Source organism: Coffea eugenioides, chromosome 3, assembly GCF_003713205.1.
Source record: "Coffea eugenioides isolate CCC68of chromosome 3, Ceug_1.0, whole genome shotgun sequence".
Lineage (NCBI taxonomy): Eukaryota > Viridiplantae > Streptophyta > Magnoliopsida > Gentianales > Rubiaceae > Coffea > Coffea eugenioides.
Genome location: NC_040037.1, coordinates 10126136 through 10147578, shown reverse-complemented (window position 1 = coordinate 10147578; position 21443 = coordinate 10126136). Strand labels below are relative to the sequence as shown.

At 35.4% G+C, this 21443-nt stretch overlaps 3 protein-coding genes and 2 non-coding genes across 7 annotated transcripts; 3 read left to right on the top strand and 2 right to left on the bottom strand.

The window, feature by feature from the left end:
* The first annotated feature begins 2052 nt into the window (after window positions 1-2052).
* On the top strand, window positions 2053-4485 carry LOC113766004. The gene has a single exon (XM_027310236.1). It carries the CDS (start codon window positions 2053-2055, stop codon window positions 4483-4485), a length of 2433 nt encoding a protein of 810 aa, XP_027166037.1.
* A 7705-nt stretch (window positions 4486-12190) lies between these two features.
* Window positions 12191-13321, top strand: LOC113766003 (probable leucine-rich repeat receptor-like protein kinase At1g35710). Its single transcript, XM_027310235.1, has one exon. It carries the CDS (start codon window positions 12191-12193, stop codon window positions 13319-13321), a length of 1131 nt encoding a protein of 376 aa, XP_027166036.1.
* On the top strand, window positions 13291-15491 carry LOC113764613 (MDIS1-interacting receptor like kinase 2-like). 3 transcript variants are annotated; one of them, XM_027308567.1, is made up of 3 exons: window positions 13291-13398; window positions 13477-14989; window positions 15066-15491. In XM_027308567.1, exons 1-3 carry the CDS (start codon window positions 13321-13323, stop codon window positions 15380-15382), a joined length of 1908 nt encoding a protein of 635 aa, XP_027164368.1. In that variant the 5' UTR covers window positions 13291-13320; the 3' UTR covers window positions 15383-15491. The 3 variants fall into 3 exon arrangements, with proteins under 3 accessions (XP_027164368.1, XP_027164369.1, XP_027164367.1); XM_027308568.1 differs by having other exon boundaries at window positions 13291-13636; window positions 13838-14989; XM_027308566.1 differs by having other exon boundaries at window positions 13291-14989.
* Window positions 15492-16106: 615 nt separating this feature from the next.
* Window positions 16107-16214, bottom strand: LOC113767227. The gene has a single exon (XR_003467945.1). It is a non-coding gene; the product is annotated as a U6 spliceosomal RNA (small nuclear RNA).
* A 2130-nt stretch (window positions 16215-18344) lies between these two features.
* LOC113767238 lies at window positions 18345-18450 on the bottom strand. The gene has a single exon (XR_003467956.1). It is a non-coding gene; the product is annotated as a U6 spliceosomal RNA (small nuclear RNA).
* Between the last annotated feature and the right edge of the window lie 2993 nt (window positions 18451-21443).

The window sequence follows — 21443 nt, the reverse complement described above, 5'->3', positions numbered from 1 at the left end:
GGATTAATCTTTCCTACACTAACAGTGTATACACTATCAAAGTTGGATGAATTACAAATATGCAAAATTTAAATTTAAAATTCAACTTTTGCATATATGTCATAGATTCAATAGTGATAGTGTATACGCTGTCAGTGTATATAAGTTTTGCTCGTAAGTGATTGCGATGATAATGCTGAAAATTTAAAAGTGACAAATATGGTCTAATTAAATTCACCTATACGCACTGCGGTTATTATGTCATCAATTCATTCTCATTAATTTGGTCTAATACCATTACAAATGCATTTTTAAAATATTTCTTTATGTTCTACCCACAAAATATAAAAAACAATCATGCAACAACATATTACTTCTGCTACAAATATTCCATCTCAACTAATTAATTAACCATTCGTTTACTCATTTACAGTTATTAATTCATATGATTGGTTTAATTAATTGCACATACTAATTTACGATCATTTTCCTCCTACCCATGATTGGTTTAAGGGCTACTCACATTTAATCCCCTTAAGGTATATCCTATTTATCAATTTACCCCATAACCTTTAATTTTGCTCACTTAATCCCCTACAGGACAAAATTACCCTTGCATTATTTTGACTTTTTATTTACCTTGTTTTCTTTTCTTTTATTTCTTTTCCTCTTTATTCTTTATTTAATTCTTTCTCTTTCCCACAAAATATTCACCTTAATGATTGAAATTAAAAAAAAAGGAATTGCAGAGATCTATCTTCTCCTTAAATGATTAAAAAAAAATTCAAATCACTTTCCTAAAATACAATTTTTTTAGCATTTCAATTCTTTTAATTTTGAATTTTCCTCTTTCCTTTATAGTTTCTCATTTTATTCTCAAGAAAATATCATAAGATGAAATTGTTTTCCTTTCTTTTATTTCTTTTTCTCTTTCTTCTTTCTTTTATCATTCCCAATAGAAAATTCAATTTCAACGAAAATTTTTGTTTTGAATTTGTAATTGCATATTTTTAGGTGAAGATTAAAATGGCATCAAAAACTAATTTTGATTTATTGTATGATACCAGGTGTCACAAATTTCAATTGATGATTATTAATCAGGTCACAATTTCATTTTAAGATATTTTTTTGGGAATAAAATGAGAAACTAGGAAGGAAAGAGGAAAATCAAAAAATAAAAGACTAGAAAGGTTAAAAAAATTGTATTTTAGGAAATTGATTTGAATATTTTTTTAATCATTTAAGGAGAAGATAAATCTCTGTAATTTCTCTTTTTTAATTTCAATCAGTAAGGTGAAAATTTTTGTGGGAAATGCCTTGCTTGGATTGCTGTTTTCCGTAGAAAAATTTCGTCATTTTCCGTGAACACATTTCCCTATTACCTTTTTTCCTCACATACATCAAATCGCTCAGTAATTTTTTCATGAAAAATGACGGAAAATGCAATCCAAACGGGACCGAAGAATTAAATAAAGAAGAAAGAGAAAAAGAAATAAAAGAAAGGAAAACAAGATAAATGAAAAGTCAAATAATGCAAGGACAATTTTGTCCTATAGGAGGTTAAGTGAGCAAAATTAAAGGTTAGGGGGTAAACTGAAAAATGAGGTATACCTTAAGGGGATTAAATTTGATTAACCCTTGGTTTAATTCTCCTCGTTAATTGCTTCAACCATTAACAAGTTGCTTTTTAACTTCCCCGACTCTGCCCACCACAACAATAGCTCTGCACTTTCAGTTCTCTCAATCATCTTTATGTCCATTCAATCTGGGTCCATAACCCTGTCACAACAGCACCTCGTTCCTCTCAATCTTTATTAAGCCTTATGTCTCCCGGTAAAATTTACCACTCATGTGCCTGATCCAAACCGCTTTGACGTCAGTAATTGTGATCGTGTCTTACATTTACGTGATCCGTACCCCTTACCAACCGATTGGTACAAACCACTATACCATTTTGTAGAATTTTCGATGTCTTGAATGGTGCAATATAACAGATTAAAACCAGTCCTTCACTACTGCATTAGTAAAAATCAATCAGCTTTTATCCCTGGTAGGCAAATTTTAGATAACATAATGATCTCCCATGAGTTCCTACATTATCTCAAAAACAAAAGACTTGGGAAAGAGGGTTTTATGGCTGTGAAACTAGATATGTCAAAAGCTTATGACAGGGTAGAATGGGGATTTCTGGAAGCGGTAATGCAGAAGATGGGTTTCAATGAAACATGGAGGAGCTGGATAATGAGTTGCATTTCTTCGGTTTCCTACTCCTTTATGATCAACGGAGAGGTGAAGGAATACGTGATACCACAGAGGGGAATTAGACAGGGTGATCCGCTGTCACCCTATCTATTCCTGCTTTGCTCTGAAGGTTTCACTAATCTCCTTCAGAAGGCAGCAACAGATAGAAGAATGGAAGGCATGCGAATCAGTAGACAAGGGCCTCGGTTAACCCACTTGTTTTTTGTAGATGATTCCCTGATCTTTTGTAAAGCTGACTATCAAAATGCTTCAGAGCTGAGGAGGATACTCCAGGTGTACGAAAGAGGCACTGGACAGCTGATCAACCTAGAAAAATCCTCAGTCATTTTTAGTACGAATCTGGAACAGGAAGCCAAGGTGGAAGTTTGCCAAGCACTCGGAAATATCCAGAAGGCCAATCAAGGCAAGTACCTGGGACTCCCTATGGTGGTCACAGGTTCGAAACAACAACTGTTTGGCTATATTAGAGATAATATCCAACAGAGGTTGAAAAAATGGAAAAACAAGCTGTTAAGTGCGGCAGGCAAAGAGGTGATGCTCAAATCTGTTGTAATGGCAATGCCAACGTATACGATGTCTTGCTTCAAAATACCAAAGCAGATATGCAAAGAGGTTAATGCGGTGATGGCAAACTACTGGTGGGGTGAAGCAAATGGAAGGAACAAGATGCACTGGAGAGCTTGGGATAAAATGTCACTGGACAGAAAGGAAGGAGGTTTGGGTTTTCATGAGCTAGGGGCATTCAATACAGCTCTACTGGGTAAGCAAGTTTGGAGGCTAATCACACAACCAAATCTGTTGGTTAGTAAAGTGCTTAAGGACAAATACCATCCCAAACAATCGCTGCTGAAGTGCAAAGTAGCTGGGAATGCATCTTGGATTTGGAAGGGTCTGATGGGAGCAAGGCAACTGGTAGAGCTAGGAATCAGGAGAAGAATAGGCAATGGGAAGAGTACCAATATATGGGAGGATAGCTGGTTGCCGGATAACCATCAAGGAAAGGTTATTTCACAGAAACCACAGGGATGTAATCTGCTTAAAGTAGAGGAGCTGATCATCCAGAAGAGATGGAACAAAAATCTGATTTTCAAAAACTTTAGTGCCAAGGAGGCAGAGTGCATTCTAAGCATCCCCATAAGCCTAACCAACAGAGAGGACAGCAATTACTGGGTTCACAGCTCAAATGGGAACTATACAGTGAGATCAGCCTACAAAGTACAAGCTGAAGGTCTGATGGAACGGGAGCAGGTAAACAAGGAGGTAACTGGTACAAGCTGGAGCTCGAATAGGAAAAAATGCTGGAAGCACCTGTGGAAGCTGAATATAAAAAATAAGGTGAAGATTTTCTTATGGAAATGCCTGAACCAGGTGTTACCAGTTAGACAACTCATCTTTGATAGAACCAAACAAGGTGATCCAATATGCAGAAATTGTGGTGAGCAAGGTGAGACGATTGAGCATGCTCTGCTTGATTGCAGCCAGGTCAAAGTAGTGTGGAAAATGTCACCTATTCAGTGGGAAGGCCTACTAGATCAGCATGGTAACTTTAGTAGGTGGTGGGATACATTGCTGGAAGCTACCAAGAGGATTGAGGGAAACAAACACATCTCCCTAACAGCGAATATTCTATGGCAAATCTGGAAAGGTAGAAATGCAAAGGAGTTCAATGCTAAGCAGTACCCCCCTCTGAGAATAATACAAAAAGCTCAGGAGGAATGGTTGGAGTATGAAGAGGCAGCGACAAAGACTTTAAGGTCGAGTACAGAAGGAACAAGGGAACTGATGGAACCCCCCCAGCACCAGGAAGAAATGGAAGACATTCTGAGATTAAGGTTTGCAGCAGAAAGAAGTAAAGTCACGCCTCAAGTGGGAATAGGAGTCACAGTCTCTAGGGACAATCAAAACATGATGCGAGGCTGGACCTTACAAGAAAGAAGCTCCGGTCACCAAGTCATAGACGAACTAACAGCCATCAAACTTCTGCTGTGTAAAGCTGCTGGTCAACAAATGGAAAGGATTGAAGTGCAAATCCAGAACAAACGAACGTACAATCTCATTCAGCAAAGGAAAGTTCAGGATATGCGCATGGTCACTCTGTTGGAGGATATTGACAGCCTTCAGTCCTTGTTCCACATGTGCTCTTTTTGTTTAGTAAATTGGAATAGTAACCATATTAGTCACTGGTTTAGCGTGCAAGCGCTTGAATTGATAGAGGATCAGGAATTTTGGATTCCTCAGTGTTAGGATTCACTGATTGTAATGTTCTTTCAAGTCTTTACTTGAATCTGTATAGATTTACTATCTATAAAATCATCTAACGTTTCGAGAAAAAAAAAGAATGGTGCAATATACCATCATCATTGTTGTTGTTATAATTAATGTAAAAGTATAGTTATTAGTGATACTTCTAATCTTAATATAAGGATATTTTAGAAAAATAATAGGCTAAATTTATTTTTCTAACAAATTTAATTAATTTTTGTTATAATTAATATAAAAGTATAGTGATTAGTGATACTCCTAATATTAATATAAGGGTATTTTAGAAATACATTATGCTAGATTTGTTTTTCTAGCAAAATTAACTAATTTTTCTTAAATTGTGTGAGAACAAAAAATCAATACTATCAAAGTGGAACGAAAGTAGTAACATTTACCAAGTATTTATAAATATTCTTTTACTGAGACACTGGTTCAATCACCTACTTAGTAGTGAACCAACCATGTCGTCTGTCTGTCGACTTCCTTATCGGGCGAGTTTAATAAATATGATTAAATAATTTTTTAGAAGATGGTAGTCATGTTTTTCTGCAAATTTAATTTGATGCTAACGTTTACTGTCAAAGGCCTAACAGACTTTCACAGACAATATATATTTTCAAACAAATATGATGTTGGGTCCTTTCGTAAAGGTCGGGCCAATCGTCAAGATCAATCCAGTAGCGGTCGGCTTCATGCAATTGTAACATTGGGTCCTTGTGTGCGAAGGTCCAATATATAGGATCAACTTGAAGAAATTTTGGATGGCAACAGCTGATGTTTTCAAACAAATTTAGTGGTGGGCAGTTGTTAATAAAAGTCCCATAGTCGTGGTTGATTTTAAAAAAATATTTAATGTTGGGCCTTAATGGCAAAGGTCCAAAAGACTTTTCAGTCAAGATGAGGTTGGCTGTCCAAGTCTTTTCCTCCAAGTAATTCTCTACTCATTAATTAGTACATTTTGAAAACAGCTGTTAACGAAAAGAATTTATTTAAGAGCTCGAATATATTTATCATCTTGACTAAAGAAAGTCTTTTGGGATACAATCAAAAAGTCTTTTTTCATTTAAGAGCGCTGATACATATATCATCTAATCGAGGAGTTTACTTAGACTTTTTAAATTTTTTAAAAAGTAGTAATCAATTAGTGGACGCTAAAAGGACATTACTTGGAGGACAAGTCTTTTTAAGGGGACAATGACAGAGGATTAAAGACTAAAACTAAGGAGTGCCAAAATCTTAAACGTACAATTGCTGGCGAACAATCATGATACACAAATGTTTTTAGACTTGTAAGCATGTTCTTAGATACAGAAATGTTTTGAAGTGTGCCATTTTGACAAGGTAGTCCTCGCAATGGACTAGATAATTGATTTTAATCCAATTCCAAAACTACCAATTGTTTTAGCTTTCCAAGTTCCTGTGGGATGGTCGGTACAGAATATAGCTTTTTAGGAGATGCTGTTTTTCCAAGTTACTCGAGTTGCCACTTAAAATAGGATTGGAACCATATTAAGTTGGTTCTTACCTAATTCCATGTCTAAAAGGAATTTTAGATCACCTAAATTCTTTGGAATTGAACCAGAATGTTTGTTGTCAAAGAGATATAGATGCATCAAATTGGTTAAATTGCCTAGTGACTTAGGGATTGAACCAGCAAGATAATTTTGAGACAAGACAAGAAATTAAAGTGAGATTAAGTTTCCGATCGCATGAGGATCGGGACCAAATAGGTGATTTTGGAATAGATATAATTTGACTTGCCTATCGAGGTTATCAAAAGTGGCCGGAATTAGGCCTGTTAAATTGTTATACTGTAGATAAACGTTAACAATACCATACGTAGTTCCTATTTCTGGAGGAATTGGACTTGAAAGCTGATTATGCACAAGAGCTAAATGAATCAAATTTCTCAAGTCGCAAATTTCAGGTGGGATTTCTTGTAGAGCTGTAAACGAATCGAATCGAATCCAGTATCTCATGTTTGAACTCTATTCGTTAAGCGATTCGAACTCGATTCGCGTTCATTCGTTAACTTTCGAACTCCAAACCTGTGTTCGTGTTCACTTCGTTAAGCAAAGTTCATGTTCAAATTCGAGTTCGTATTCGGTTCGTTTAACATAAATGAATCGTTCACGAACATGTTCGAAAAGTTCGAATCTAGATTATTCCAGGCTTGTTTGTTTAACGGGTTATCACTAAGATTATTTTGTGATTGTATCAGTTTTTTTTTTTTTTTTTTTGTCTTTTCAATAAGCTTTTCAAGGCTTTGTGGTTAATTCCGAGTGGCATACTACATTTTTGCATTAAGTGAATAGACTCATTTCTCTTTCACAAATTTGCCCAGTTTATACACCTCTTATGAATTTCAAACCTTTCTTTTACCATTTCCTAAATCTTCCTATATATATATATATATAGTTGAGCAATTGCACCAAACTTTCGATAGGTGGTAGCTTCCGAAATTCACCGGTTTCTGTAGAATTCATGGCCTCCAACGCTCTCACCACACTTTTCTTTCTCGTCTTACTTTCAACTTCATCCATCTTATCTGCAGCATCAAGAACAGTTTCTGGGACGAGAAGTAAGTTTCGCAGTCCAATGCCTAAAATAAGCTCTGATATCTTGGTTTATCGTTTTATGTATGTTGTACTCTGGTCTCATGCAGACGGATTTCGGGGGAAAGTTGCCAATCTTCCAGAAGCAAAGATCACCACCTTCTGGGCAGGGGAGCACCCCTAAGCGAGGCGGCTTAGAGTCCTCCCCAGGCGGCCTTAGATGATTGAATACTTCACTATTTGGGCTGGGATGTTGCTTCTTTTTATAGTTGTTTGTAAGCCTAAATACGAATGGGCATCACAAGTATCAAATAATCTGTTTTTATATGTCCTCGTTTTGCTTATGGAAAGCTGTATATTCAGTTTCTGCTGTTTGTTTTGTGGTTCATTTCTTCATGGTTGCTAAATATCAAAACAACCATCCCATGACTCATGCATAACGTAACCGGTAATATCCATATAAATTGATGCCTTTGCTAAGTTGATGGATTCAAATCGCTTATCATGTAATCTATATAAATCTAAGGATTTTTTTAATGGGTGCCCCATAAATAGTCGTTAGCATTCATTTAATCTATTATATATATATATATATATATATACTAACAATTATTACACTCTGTTATATTTATATACTTTCTTTATTTAATCTTATTTACTATTCTTTGTATTTATTTCCTTTCCCTAGCTAATTTTATATTTTAAAAAATAGGACACATGAAATATGTCTTAACCCAAAATCTATGGAAGACTGTTTGACTCGACCAACCCAATCTCGATCAATGATGGCTCCTAACCTACGGGCACAAACAGATCAGATATGTGAGCCTCGCATGATTATTCAGTGTATAGAAGAGGATGGGCCTATTGTCAACTAATTTTTGAAACTTGGTTCTAACTTCTGATCTTCTAAAAGTTAATATTTATGCTCTCAGCTAAATTTTGAACACCCGATGATTATTCCATGTATACGAGAGAATGGGTATGTTTTCAATTGATTTTGAAAACTTGATTGAACTTCTGATTTTGGAAAAGCTATTTTTGTGCTATCCACTGATTTTAAAAATTTTGATTTTTTTTTAGTCTAAAAAAGCTTAAAATCAGAAGCATCTCTTGAGCTACTTTTGGCTTTTGGATTCTGGCACACTTTTTCATACAGACAAACATACCTTTCAAACTTTAACATAATTACTGAGGCGGGGAAAATTTTACTGTCATACACATCTCTGTCATTTATTACTATTTGTACCCCGCTTCTAAATTCGCCTTTGTCTCCATTCATCTTCTTCTTTTCCAATATTTAGTCTCTACAAGAAAAACAATTAGTTACATAAAAAATACCATTTAATTAGTACAAATGTCACTTTTGTAGCACATAAGGGCAACTTGATCATCTTTTTGTCAAAACCAATTTTCAACTCTTTTTGTGAACACCCATGCATTTATTAAAAATTTTTTTTTTTTCAATTGTAAACAAGAACGCTATTTATTCTAAAAATCTAATTTGAATACAAGCAAAAAATTACTGTCGTATCCTTATTCACTTTATACACTTGTTGCTAATTTGAATACAAGCAAACCCAGGGATAAAAAAAAAAGTTTCTCTTTTAGATGAAAGGAGATAGCGAGTCAAAAAATTTCTCTTTTACCACCCACCACATTACCAGATCCCTAAATCCTTAAATATGAATTCTCAAATCTTACACCTAATTTTCCAAACTCCAAAGCTGTGAAATCTGGATTGGTTTGTGGTTGAGAGATGAAGTGGGGTGGATGCACTTACAATGCGGCTGAACGTGAAGGTGTCAGGCCTTGGAACAAAATGTTTGGATTGATTTTTTCCAAAAAAAAATTTAATTTTTCTGCAATCATATTTTTTAATCATTATTTTACATCACATACATTAAATTGTTACAATATTTCTAAAAAAAAATTTAGAAAATAGCAATCTAAATAGGAGTAAAAATTGTGATATAATACACAAAGCTATTGTGGTAATACGGAGGATCTAAAACAATAAGTATGGGAAACAGTACGACGGGCATGGGCATACCCTATGTTATTGTTAATACTTAATATTCTTAATTCCTATTTTCTTTTATACCTTTTTCTATCTTTTCAATTTTTCTTTTTCTTTCTCTTCATCAATTGCATTTCGCGCGTGTGAGTGTATGTATATATATATGTATCTATATACACATATAATAATAATAATAATAATAATAATAATAATTCACTGTTCAATTCCCATTTTAGTAGGTTGTTGAATTGACTACTTTCAACTTTTTTTTCATGTGGCCATATTTAATTTTTTTGAATTTGAATAGATTTTGAGTATTTTATTTTTTTTGTAACAATCAATTCCATCCATTTATTTTCACCCACTTATTGCCCTTCATTATTCTGGCATTTGATCAGTAAAGAAAATCATCTAAATGTTGCATTCGATGGTATAGTAATTGTCAGGTATGTCAAAAAATAGTGTAAACCTTAAAATACACATTATGCTCCTTTAATTTTATAAGACATTATCCAAGTTTGTGTGGAGAATCCATCCTTTGAGAACCTTGTATATGTAATGAGATTATTCTAGTGACAGTACTTGCCTAGGAAAACTTAAATAGCTGGTATCTGAATTTTCTTTCTAGTTTCTTTTTCTTCCCCATTCTTCTTTCCTTAAACGTACACATAAAGATCATTACTTTGCCAATTATTGAACCCTTATATCCTCTTGGCCTGATAGGTTGTTTGCCATTTTTAATACAAGTAAAGGCAATCCATTTCTCCTTCCGGTACCCGCACCCCCCCCCCCCCCCCCCAAAAAATAAAGAGTACTTATTTTTCCTTAATCTAAGCCTGCAATTTCTTTTCCTTTTCTTCCCGTTTTGGAAACGTTTAACAAATTCCAAAAGTCAATAATCGAACGTTGCACTATCACATTGTCACGTTTGGAACAAAACTAACGCAGGACTTTGAAAATTTGGTCAATATGGCTATTATATTACACAGTAATAATTGACAAGCCGAACTCCAACCCATCCGAATTCACTCCAAGAATCTACGGTAATGGTGATCGAGCTCACGGCCAACTCCAGTGAATCAAATTTAACGCTTAGAGGGGACTGACCGGATTACAAGAAACTTTTGAAATTACACTTTCGAAATTACAACAAACTCCAACCCATCCGAATTCACTCTAACGCCTCCAAGCAGGACTTTTGTTCTCACATCAGCTAAAGGAATTGCATGAATAAATGTGTAAGAATTTTCTCAAATATGTGGTCTTCGATCAATCAAATCATTAGAGGACCTGAAATGGTCCATTTTGACCATTCTGCCTAATAAATGCCTAAGGAATTTGGAAGGGTTTCTTGGTCGTTTCTTGTGATCACAGGAACACATGGGCCGTATCTAGTGTTACACATGAACAAAGTAGTCATGAGACAAGTAATAATTCGTTACTACCTTAATTCGTGGATTAAAAGAAATAGCCTGTTACTTCAACTGCAGTCTGCGGTCTTTTTCAACTTGACTTTAGCGGCAGTGACCGTTGACTGTCAAAATCTGTGGTTTGTTTGTAATGTAAATGCCTGCTTTTAGCCTTCATTCGATGCTTGAAGTCTGAATTCAATAAACGTGTTTAGAAAAAAGAATTCACTAAGGGAAGGATAAATTGACTGCTTTTGTCTGTATCAAAATTGGCAAACTATCTATCAGGTCAAAAGTATACATTAAGTTTCGATTTGTATGCATATGAAGAAATAAAAAATACAACCTTTGAAGTCTTGTCTATAAAGGGTGGATCCGTCAATGTCTCATTTTGCAGTTCATACAAATAAACAAATTAACCAATAAGGATTTGCTGTAGCAAATTCTTGTTAGGAACTCCTATGTTCATTAGTCTCCATCCTTGTTCTGCTGCCTTAATTAGAGCAAGTTTGACTCCTTCAGCCAGTTGTTGAAGATGATTGTCAACTGCTCTCTCTCTCTCAAAGCCCATGAAAGTTGTATTTGGTTCATTCTTTTTGACAATGGTACGATGTGACAAAACAGAAATTTCTTCGTTACCACCCTATCCTTGTCCGAGGCCCTAATTAGTGGATTAAAAGAAATTGCCTGTTACTTCAACTGCAGTCTGCGGACTTTAGAGGCAGTGACCGTTGACTGTCAAAATCTGTGGTTTGTTGTAAACTTGTAATATAAATGCCACGGTGATTGACTTTGAAAGTCTTCATTCGATGATTGAAGTGTGAATTCATTAAATGTGTTTAGAAAAAAGAATTCACAAAGGGAAGGAGAAATTGACTGCTTTTATCTGTATTAAAATTGGCAAACTATCTTTCAGGTCAAGAGTATACTTTTTTTTTTTAAGTGTAAGTTGGGGATTCGAACCTGAGACCTCTCGCTTACACTCTTTTCCCTCATACCACCCAATCCATCCCTCCCCCAGGTCAAGAGTATACATTAAGTTTTGATTTGTATGCATATAAAAGGGAAAAAAAAGAAAAAAGAGTGGAAAAAAATAAAAAAATAAAAGGGTAAATACATTTACCTCCCTGTGGTATAGAGTGTTTTCTTATATAATTCCTATATGGTTTCAAAAGTTATACAGAACTCCCTCATAGTTTGGCTTAAAATGTCAAAGTGACGGAAATAGTCATTCATAACGGAACTTTTAAAAATACCGAAATTACCTTTATAAATACACGACACACTAATCCCGTATGGTTTTTATGTTTTACCACATAATCCCCTTATAGTTTAATATTTTACCATTTAATCCCCTTATAATTTTCAAAATATATACATAACCCCCTTTGGTAATAATTTTCAACTATACATAAAGATATTTTCGACATTTTAGATGACTCCATTGCGAATGATCATTTCCATCACTTTGACACTTTAATCCAAATCATGAGGGGATTATGTATAGCTTTTGAAATCATAGGGGGTTATGCAAAACAAACTAAATCACAGGGGGTAAAGTGTAATTTGCCCAAAATAAAAAATAAAACCTCTGAAGCCTTGTCTATAAAGGGAGGATCCGTCAATGTCTCATTTTGTAGTTCATACAAGTAAACAAATTAACCAATCTGTCCAGCCTCAGCTGAGCTAGACGAAAAGAAATCATGCTTCCAAATTTCATTACAGAGGTTTTCGTTTTTATGTTTATTTTAGTGCTACATACACTAGCCCCATCATTTCCTCCCAAAGTTTGTGCATCAGCTTTTGCGGAAGAGGCTGCTGCCCTCTTAAAATGGAAAGCCAGTTTTGCCAACCAGAATAGTTCCCTCTTGATTTCATGGAATATTAAGCCTACCAAAGCCAAGAATTCTTCCAGCCCTTGCACTTGGGCTAGTGTTTCATGCAATATTGATGGAAGTGTCAACAGACTGAACCTCACAAATTCCAATGTCAGCACGACACTCTATGACTTCCCATTTTCATCCTTGCCAAACCTTGAATACGTTGATCTTTCCATGAATGAACTTTTTGGCAGCATACCGGCCCAGATTGGTAATCTTTCCAAGCTCATTTATCTCGATTTCTCGATCAATCAGCTGTCACAAGAAATCCCACCTGAAATTGGCTTGTTACAAAATCTTCAAGTCCTCCATCTGAACGAAAATCAATTGTCTGGTCCAATTCCTGAGGAATTGAGCCATTTAGTCTATCTTACTGAGGTTGATTTGAATACCAATCATATCAATGGCACAATTCCATCTTCCTTGGCAAATTTGGTTAACTTGACATACTTGTCTTTGTATGGAAACCTATTATCTGGTTCCATTCCTCCAGAAATAGGAAACTTATCCAATCTTGTCACTGCTTTTTTGAGCTCTAACCTTCTAACAGGTTCAATTCCACCTGATCTAGGTAACCTCAGTAAGTTGGAGACCTTGTTCCTTTTCCAAAACAATCTGTCCGGTTCCATTCCAGTTGAGTTAGGGCAGTTGAAATCACTTCAAAATTTGAGCTTGTTCGGAAATAATCTCATTGGCACAATTCCAACATCACTGGGTAATCTGACGAATTTGACTGTCCTCCATCTCTATGATAACCAACTCTCAGGCTCAATTCCTGAAGAGTTGAGCAACCTAGAGCTACTTACAGATTTGGAACTAGACAGGAATGAACTGAACGGTTCTATTCCTAAATCATTTGGTGATCTGAGCAACCTGGAATTTCTGTTTCTTCGTCAGAACCAGCTTTCTGGTTCATTCCAGAGGAGCTTGGGAAGTTGGCAAAGTTGGCTGTGATGGAGATGGATACAAATCAATTCTCTGGTCATCTGCCGGAACATCTTTGCCAAAATGGAACACTTCAGAACTTCACGGTAAGCAACAACAAGCTGATAGGCCCAATCCCTATAAGCTTGAAAAATTGCTCAAGTTTATTTAGAGCTCGATTTCAGGGAAACCGGCTGACTGGGAATCTGTCAGAGATGTTTGGTATCTACCCCAACTTGAATTTCATGGATCTTAGCAACAATGAATTCTATGGCGGACTTTCTGGCAACTGGGGTAGATGCCCAAACTTGGCAGCTCTTTTGCTTGCCGACAATCACATCACAGGTCAGATCCCTTCAGAGCTGGGAAACGCATCTCAACTTCATGTACTTGATTTGTCTTCCAATGACTTTACTGGGGAAATTCCAAAGCAAGTTATGATGCTGGCTTCTATGCTCAATCTGTATCTACAAAATAACCAACTTTTTGGCAATATACCTGAAGAAGTAGGTCAGCTCAAAAATCTGCTTTATCTTGACCTGTCAGCAAATTTCTTGCGTGGATCTATCCCAGAAAATTTTGGAGGTTTCCAGCAATTATTTTACCTGAATTTGAGCAACAACAACTTGAGTCAACAGATTCCACCTCAGATGGGTGAGTTAACTCGACTTTCTATCTTGGATCTGAGTCATAATTACATCACAGGAGAAATACCATCTGAATTCAGAAGTTTACAGAGTCTAGAGATATTGGATCTTTCCCATAATTACCTCTCTGGTTTCCTTCCAAAGGCTTTGGCAGAGCTGCCTGGTTCTTTGCATATTAACATATCTTTCAATAACTTTGAGGGTCCAATTCCTTACGGCAAAGCCTTTAAAAATATTACCATAGAAGAACTGAGGGGAAACAAAGGTTTGTGTGGGAATATTACTGGTTTACAAGTATGTGAAAGTCCTCAATTGAGTAGAAAGCATGTAAACGGTAAGGGGTTCAATCTTGTTCTTGTAATTGTGCTCCCTCTTCTAGGATCACTCTTACTTCTTTGTGCATTCTTTGGAGCTCTTAAAGTTTGTCGACAAAGAAAAAGAAAGACCACAGAGAATGTCGAGGATGCTGATTTGTTTTCCATAACCACCTATGATGGCAAAGCAATGTACCGAGAAATTATAAAAGCAACAGAAGAGTTTAGTGAAATATTCTGCATAGGGGAGGGAGGTTTTGGAAGTGTGTACAAAACAGTTCTTCCACCTTCTAACTTAGTAGCTGTAAAGAGACTTCATCTGTTGCCCGAGAAGGTCTACTTCGACAGTTTCTTGAACGAGATAAGAGCCTTGACAAACATCAAGCATAGAAACATTGTGAAACTCTATGGTTTCTGCTCAACTTCCAAACACTCCTTGTTGGTCTATGAGTACCTTGAGCGAGGTAGCTTGGCCAAAATTTTTAGCGTGGATGAAGAAGCCAAGGAACTAGACTGGGAAAAGAGGGTGAACATCATCAAAGGCGTGGCTCATGCCCTATCTTACATGCATCATGATTGCACGCCTTCAATAGTTCATCGGGACATATCAAGTAACAATGTTTTGCTTGATTCAGAATATGAGGCTCGTCTTTCAGACTTCGGCACTGCTAAATTTCTCAGGAAGGACTCATCCAATTGGACTACTCTTGGTGGCACACTTGGATATGTTGCACCAGGTAATTCGTAGTGTTATAATTTCTCTCTGTTTTCAGGTATTCAAGTGATAACATGATAACATGATTTTCCTTGCAGAGCTTGCCTATACAATGAGAGTCACTGAAAAATGTGATGTCTATAGCTTTGGAATCTTGACATTGGAAACAATCAAAGGGACGCACCCTGGTGACATAGTTGCCTATCTAATGTCTTCAACACCTGGAAACATAGAACTCAAGGACTTGTTGGATCAGAGACTTCCGCCTCCCACGGAAGAAACTGAAAAGATTCTGATATCCACCATCAAACTAGCAAAGGCGTGTTTACATGTGAATCCAGAATCTAGGCCTACTATGCATATGATTTCTAGTTTGTTATCTGTTGGTGCACCATGTCGCCAACAAGTAGGTTAGTATTAGGTAACAAATAGCCCCAGTAAGGATTTTCTTTTTTTTTTTTTGGTAACAAATAAATTAAGGTGTAATTTCATTTTGCCTTAAATCTTGCCTCCCTTTCACTCAATATCTCATGTTTATTACTTTGTCGGTGATGGGACGGTGAGCAAAGCAGATGAGCACTTTAATTGCTAGCACAGTAGACTCTTGTACATTTTTGGGTGCTATTCAAGTATTTTTCCTAATCATTCTAGCAGTATAAAACATCACGTTTACCATTGAAAAATCAAGTCTCTATAATATACGTTTTACATAAGCACTTTTTTCCCTAATCACTTCAATTCATCACATGAATTGCCAAACATAAAAGATATTCAACATCATGTTTACCTTTCTAAAATCAAATCTCTACAATATAACGTTTTATATCTGAGAGCCAAATTGTGCCCAACTAAAAATTACCTAAGCCAAGATTCAGAACATGTTATTGCAACATTATTCTAGTCAAATAATTATTCTTTGTCTATTACTCTTGTTCTTTTTGTAATTTTATCCAAGATACTATTGTTAATTAAATAAAACAAATCGCCCCAGTGAGTTAAACTAAGTCATGATCAACCCGGTATCAGTGCTTCGTAGATTTATCCCAAATAGACTCGGCAATCAGCACAGAAAAGCCCAAATTCTAACCTCATTGTATAAGTCGTCTTTAGATTTAGACCCAAAGCATACATGAACCCAAAAAAATTCGGACCACTTCTCAATTTGTGCGTGAGATCCTTGCACAAGGGCCATGCTAAGCGTCTTTGAATGGTTCCAATTAGGAGTGCAAACGAATCGAGCCGCTTGCGAGCAGGCCTCGATTCAAGTTCGATTCGAACTCGATCAATATCGAGTTCGAGCTAGTCGAGTCAAAGTCAAACTCGAACTCGAGCTTAAAATATTTAGCTGTTAGCTTGCAAGGAGTATATATATTATTTTTTTATTTTAATAGTAAAATTACATAAATATCCTTAATATTTTATAATTTATTAAGAAAAAAGTTATATTATTTATTTTTAAAAAAATAAAATAATTATTTTTATTTTTTCGAGCTCGAGCTTCAAAATTGTCAGCTCATCAAGCTCGAACTCGAGTTCGAATTCGATAAAATTAACTCAAAACTCGACTTGATTAGGCCAAAATTCGACTCGGCTCGGTTCGTTTACAGTCCTAGTTCCAATTTTATCAAATGTCCACTGAAGGCCGGGATGTCAATTGGGCTTCTTAAGTTGAGTTTTAGCAATTTCAAACTCAAGTTACAAATTATACGGATTTTTGGGTTTTGGGTTGTTGGGTTTTGGATTCATATTAAAAGGTTCAAACTTAATTCACACTATTATATGAGTTTCGGGGCCAAATTGGGATAGGCCCAAACTCATAATTAAATACCTAATTTATAATATAATTTATAATTATGAATTAATATATAAATGATCAATATTTTATATCTTAATGTGTATAATTATAAATTATAGATATTATTATATATTTATATATATATAATTATAGTCATATATGGGCAGGGTTTTAATCAAGTTTGAGCCTTGTTTGGCACTGCTAAATTTCTGCAGAGGGACTCGTCCAATTGGACTCCTCTTGCTGGCACATTAGTCAATATAAACAACCACTAACATGTTTTGCTTGATTTAGAATACGTGGCTTGGTTCAGACTTTGGCACTGCTAAATTTCTGCAGAAGGACTCATCCAATTAGACTCCTCTTGCTGGCACATTGGGATATATTGCACCAGGTAATTAACAGGATTATAATTTCTCTCTATTTTCAGGTATTAAACGTACAGGTTTCGCGGATAACATGATTTTCCATGCAGAATTTGCCCACACAATGAGAGTTACTGAAAAATGTGACGTTTATATCTTTGGGGTCCTGACATTGAAAATAATCAAGGGCAAGCACCCTGGGGAATTACTTGGCCATCTGATGTCTTCAACAGCTGGAGACAGAGAATTAAAAGACTTGTTGGACCAGAGACTTTCGCATCCCTCACAAGAAATTGAAAAGATTCTGGCATTCGTCCTCAAAATAGCAGAGGCATGTTTACATGTGAATCCTGGCCAACTATGCATCTAATTTCTAGTTTGTTAAAATTGTAATTCTTAAAAAGGTTCCAAACCTATAAAATTGTATTCTTAAGAAGTTCCAAACCTATTATAGGTATTTATACCCCCCACTGGCTAACACATTACTGATTTTTTTAGTTCTATTTTATTTTTGTTTTAACAAATGAACTTACAGTCTCTGTTATTTCATTTGGCCTTGAATCTTGCCTCCTTTTAACTCAATATATCATGTTTCTTATATTGCCTGTGATGGGACAATGAACAGAGCAGATGGGCATTTTATATTGCTCTTGTACTTTATAATATTTTATGGGTGCTATTCGAGTTTTCTTCTTTATCATTCTAGCTGTATAAAAGCATCACGTTTGGCTTTGAAAAATCAAGTCTCTATAATATAATTTTTACATAATCGCTTCAATTCATTACATGAATTGCCAAACATAAAAGATAGTGTACAACATCACATTTACCTTTGTAAAATCAAATCTGTATAATAAAATGTTTGCATAAGCAAGTTTTGCATCTGAGAACCAAATTGACCCTATTTAAAAATTACCCAAAGTCATGCTTCAGAACATTTTTTTGCAACAGTATTTGAAATAAACAATTATTCTTTTGTCTATTATTCTTTTTCTTTTTGGGAAATTTATCTAAAATAGTATTGTCAATCAAATTTAAAAAAAAAATCGCCCCATGAGTTAAACAAGGCATCAGATGCATGCATATTTAGCCCAAATAGAAATGGACCCTAATCAACAAAAAAAAAAATGCACAAAATGAGTTTGTGAACTATCTGCCGGCCATGTTTAAATGTAGATGAAATATATTTAGACCCAAATCAGCATAGAAAAGCCCAAAACAATTTGAACAGCTTTTCGATTTGTCAGGTCACTCTTGCACTGGGCCTTGCTAATCTTCTCTGTATAGTGCCAATTTCATTGGGTGTCACTAAAGCCTGTAGGCCGATCCATTTTGGCGTTCGCAACTAATGCGGTAACTGAGAAGCAATAGGAAGGATTTTAAGCGTCAATATTGTCATCAAACCTGGCCCAAAGCATTAAACATTTAACTATTGGATACATATGCTTTTTGCCTATTTTACATCCACAAAGTAAAACTCAACTTCATCCGAATTTATTCATCAGATCTAGTCTACTATTAAGCTAAAATACGAGAAGAATTGATCTCAAGAGAAAAATAATATTCATTGGCTAAATAAAAGTTCCTATTTTTTTTAATGGTTTTACTAATTTAAAAAATAGGGAGAAAGAAGGGGAATTTCAGGTCACGATCTCTATCATATATGTATATGTCATGTTTGTAACTACAATGAAAAAAATTCTGTATTTTGTAAATTTCAAGAAATACTCATGCTTTTTAACTACAATGATAAAGTTTGTGTATATGTCATGTTATAAATCTATACATATAAAATCCAAAAGAGGATGAAACGTAAAAAAATACTTTTATGTCTCATACACAAGGATAATAGTTAAAATTGACATTAAAGAGGCATACTTTTTCAAATTCACCGATAACTTTTATTCCATAACTTACAAAGTTGTTCATACTTAAAAAAGAAGAAGTTGTTCACATACACATTTATATGCACTATTTCGTTCAACTCATATTTTGGTGTCGAATTTTTAATCATATATTTTTAAAAAATTTTATGATAAACGCATGTAGAATAACTAATATTATGATGGTTCTGTATTTTACTAACTTTGTCTCTCACAAACAAACACAAATGTACAAACATATAGATAAATTCAAAATACAAGGAACACCAAGTAGAACAGAAAGTATTGCTGCCAGTATGTAAATCATATTGCAAAATAGCACATTATACTTTCTGTTTTGAACCTTGTTCATTTTAAGCACTTTCTCGAGTATCTGTTCTATGAAAAGGTCAGTTCGCCTAAAACAAGAAAAGGCACATAAATTTCAGGTGGCTGGGACAGTGATTAGCTCCAAGCTTAGCAACTGTTGTGGATGATATTGTTCAATTAAGACTTTTGTTTCATATGTGCTCCTTTTGTTTAGTTCAAAATGATAAGAATCAACTAAGCTCCAAACTTAGCACCTATGCGTTAGGCATCATCTTTGATGACGAACTTTCGTTTTCTTAGTGGTATTAGTACCGCTTGTAAAGCTATATCAAGCCTTTGCTCGCACTTGTACATCTTTTGACAAGAAATACAATTATTTATCGTTTCGGAAAAAAAAAAAGGGACAGTGATTAGCTAGGCATATGCCTTACTTGTCTATAGGCTGAATATGGATTTGCAGAAAGTAGATTCATCACGAAGCCAGTGAGAAGATTGAGAGGAGAAGAAGGACCTCATTGGGACTCAGAAACTTTAATTGATGATAGTATAAAGTTCCTAAGGAAACTGTTGGAGGAATTCTGGTGAATTAGAAACAGTACAAGACATATACTAATTGCTTAGCTAGATTCTCATCAAATAGTTGTAGGGACTAATGAGTGAATGGATTCGTAGCCTCTAATGATTTAATTGACTAAAGACCACATATTTGGCAAACAAATTTTACCATCAAAATCTATAGGGATAAAAATATGATTCCTTTTTAATGTAAAGTAGTAATAATAGTAAGCATGATTAATCATCAAGCAAAATGTAATTTACCCCTTGCAGATGGTCAGGTCAATTGCTACTTTTGTATCTTTCAGACGACCGGCTGAGTGGAAGACTCAGAAGTCTATTCTTGTCTGGTTTCTCTGTAACTTCTTCATTGGAAATTACGGTAGCTTAAATTGACTGAATTCTTGTATTGTCAAATCCATACAACTTAGAGACAAAGGCGAAGAAGGGTTTTAATTTCTAGCCATAGACGGACAGATTATTTAAAACAAGCTCTTCTAAGCCATCTTGAGGGTAAAAAAATCATGAGTTCTTTGGCAGTTGAAAATAATATTTTCAGTTTCATTTTGGTCCTACTTTTGCACTTGTTATTTTCTCTTCTTCAAGAAAATGGTGGTGCTTGTGCTTCAGCTGATGAAGCTGCTGCACTTTTCAATTGGAAAACCAGCTTTCAAACCCAAAACACCTCCCTGCTAACTTCATGGAACCTTCGGCCGATGAATCCCAAGAATGCTTCTGGGCTTCCACAGCAATGCACTTGGTTTGGCATTACATGCATAAATGGAAGTACCAACAGATTGAACCTCACAAATGCAAGTGTTAAGGGTACACTCTACAACTTCCCATTCTCATCCCTCCCAAATCTTGAATATCTTGATCTAAGCTGCAATGAACTTTTTGGAACCGTACCCCCTCAGATAGGTAACCTTTCCAAGCTTATTTATCTGAATTTGTCAGCTAATCAATTTTCACAAGAAATCCCATCTGAAATAGGCCATTTAACCAATCTTCTGGTCCTCCACTTAAGGGAAAATCAGTTAAATGGCTCAATTCCTGCTTCTTTGGGAAATTTGAAAAATCTGAGTTATTTGTCTCTCTATAACAATTCACTTTCAGGTGTCATTCCTCCTGAAATAGGAAATATCTCTAAGCTACTTTATTTAAGAATGAGCATCAATAATTTATCAGGTCCCATTCCCCAGAGATAGGGAAGTTGGCATCCCTTCAGAGTTTGGGTTTGTCCAAAACTAACCTTACAGGTTCAATCCCAAAAGCGTTAGGTAATTTGACTAACTTGACTATTCTTTATCTCTTTGGGAATAGACTTTCTGGTTCAATTCCTAGGGAATTGGGGAATTTGAAGTCTATTATGACCATGGAATTGCAGAAAAATCAACTTACTGGTTCAATTCCCACTTCTTTTGGGAATTTGAGTAAATTGAAAACTCTGTTTCTGAACCACAATCGACTTACTGGTTCCATCCCACAAGAACTTGGGAAATTGACAAAGTTGGTTGTCATGGCAACGGACCATAATCAGTTCTCTGGTCATTTGCCACAAAATCTCTG

Bases quoted from the DNA above. Each gene is read 5' to 3' on its own strand.
- LOC113766004 (XM_027310236.1), top strand. From the start codon at position 2,053: ATGATCTCCCATGAGTTCCTACATTATCTCAAAAACAAAAGACTTGGG.
- LOC113766003 (XM_027310235.1), top strand. From the start codon at position 12,191: ATGCTTCCAAATTTCATTACAGAGGTTTTCGTTTTTATGTTTATTTTA.
- LOC113764613 (XM_027308566.1), top strand. From the start codon at position 13,321: ATGGAGATGGATACAAATCAATTCTCTGGTCATCTGCCGGAACATCTT. The intron at 14,990-15,065 runs GTAATTCGTAGT...TTTTCCTTGCAG, and splicing joins ACTTGGATATGTTGCACCAG to AGCTTGCCTATACAATGAGA.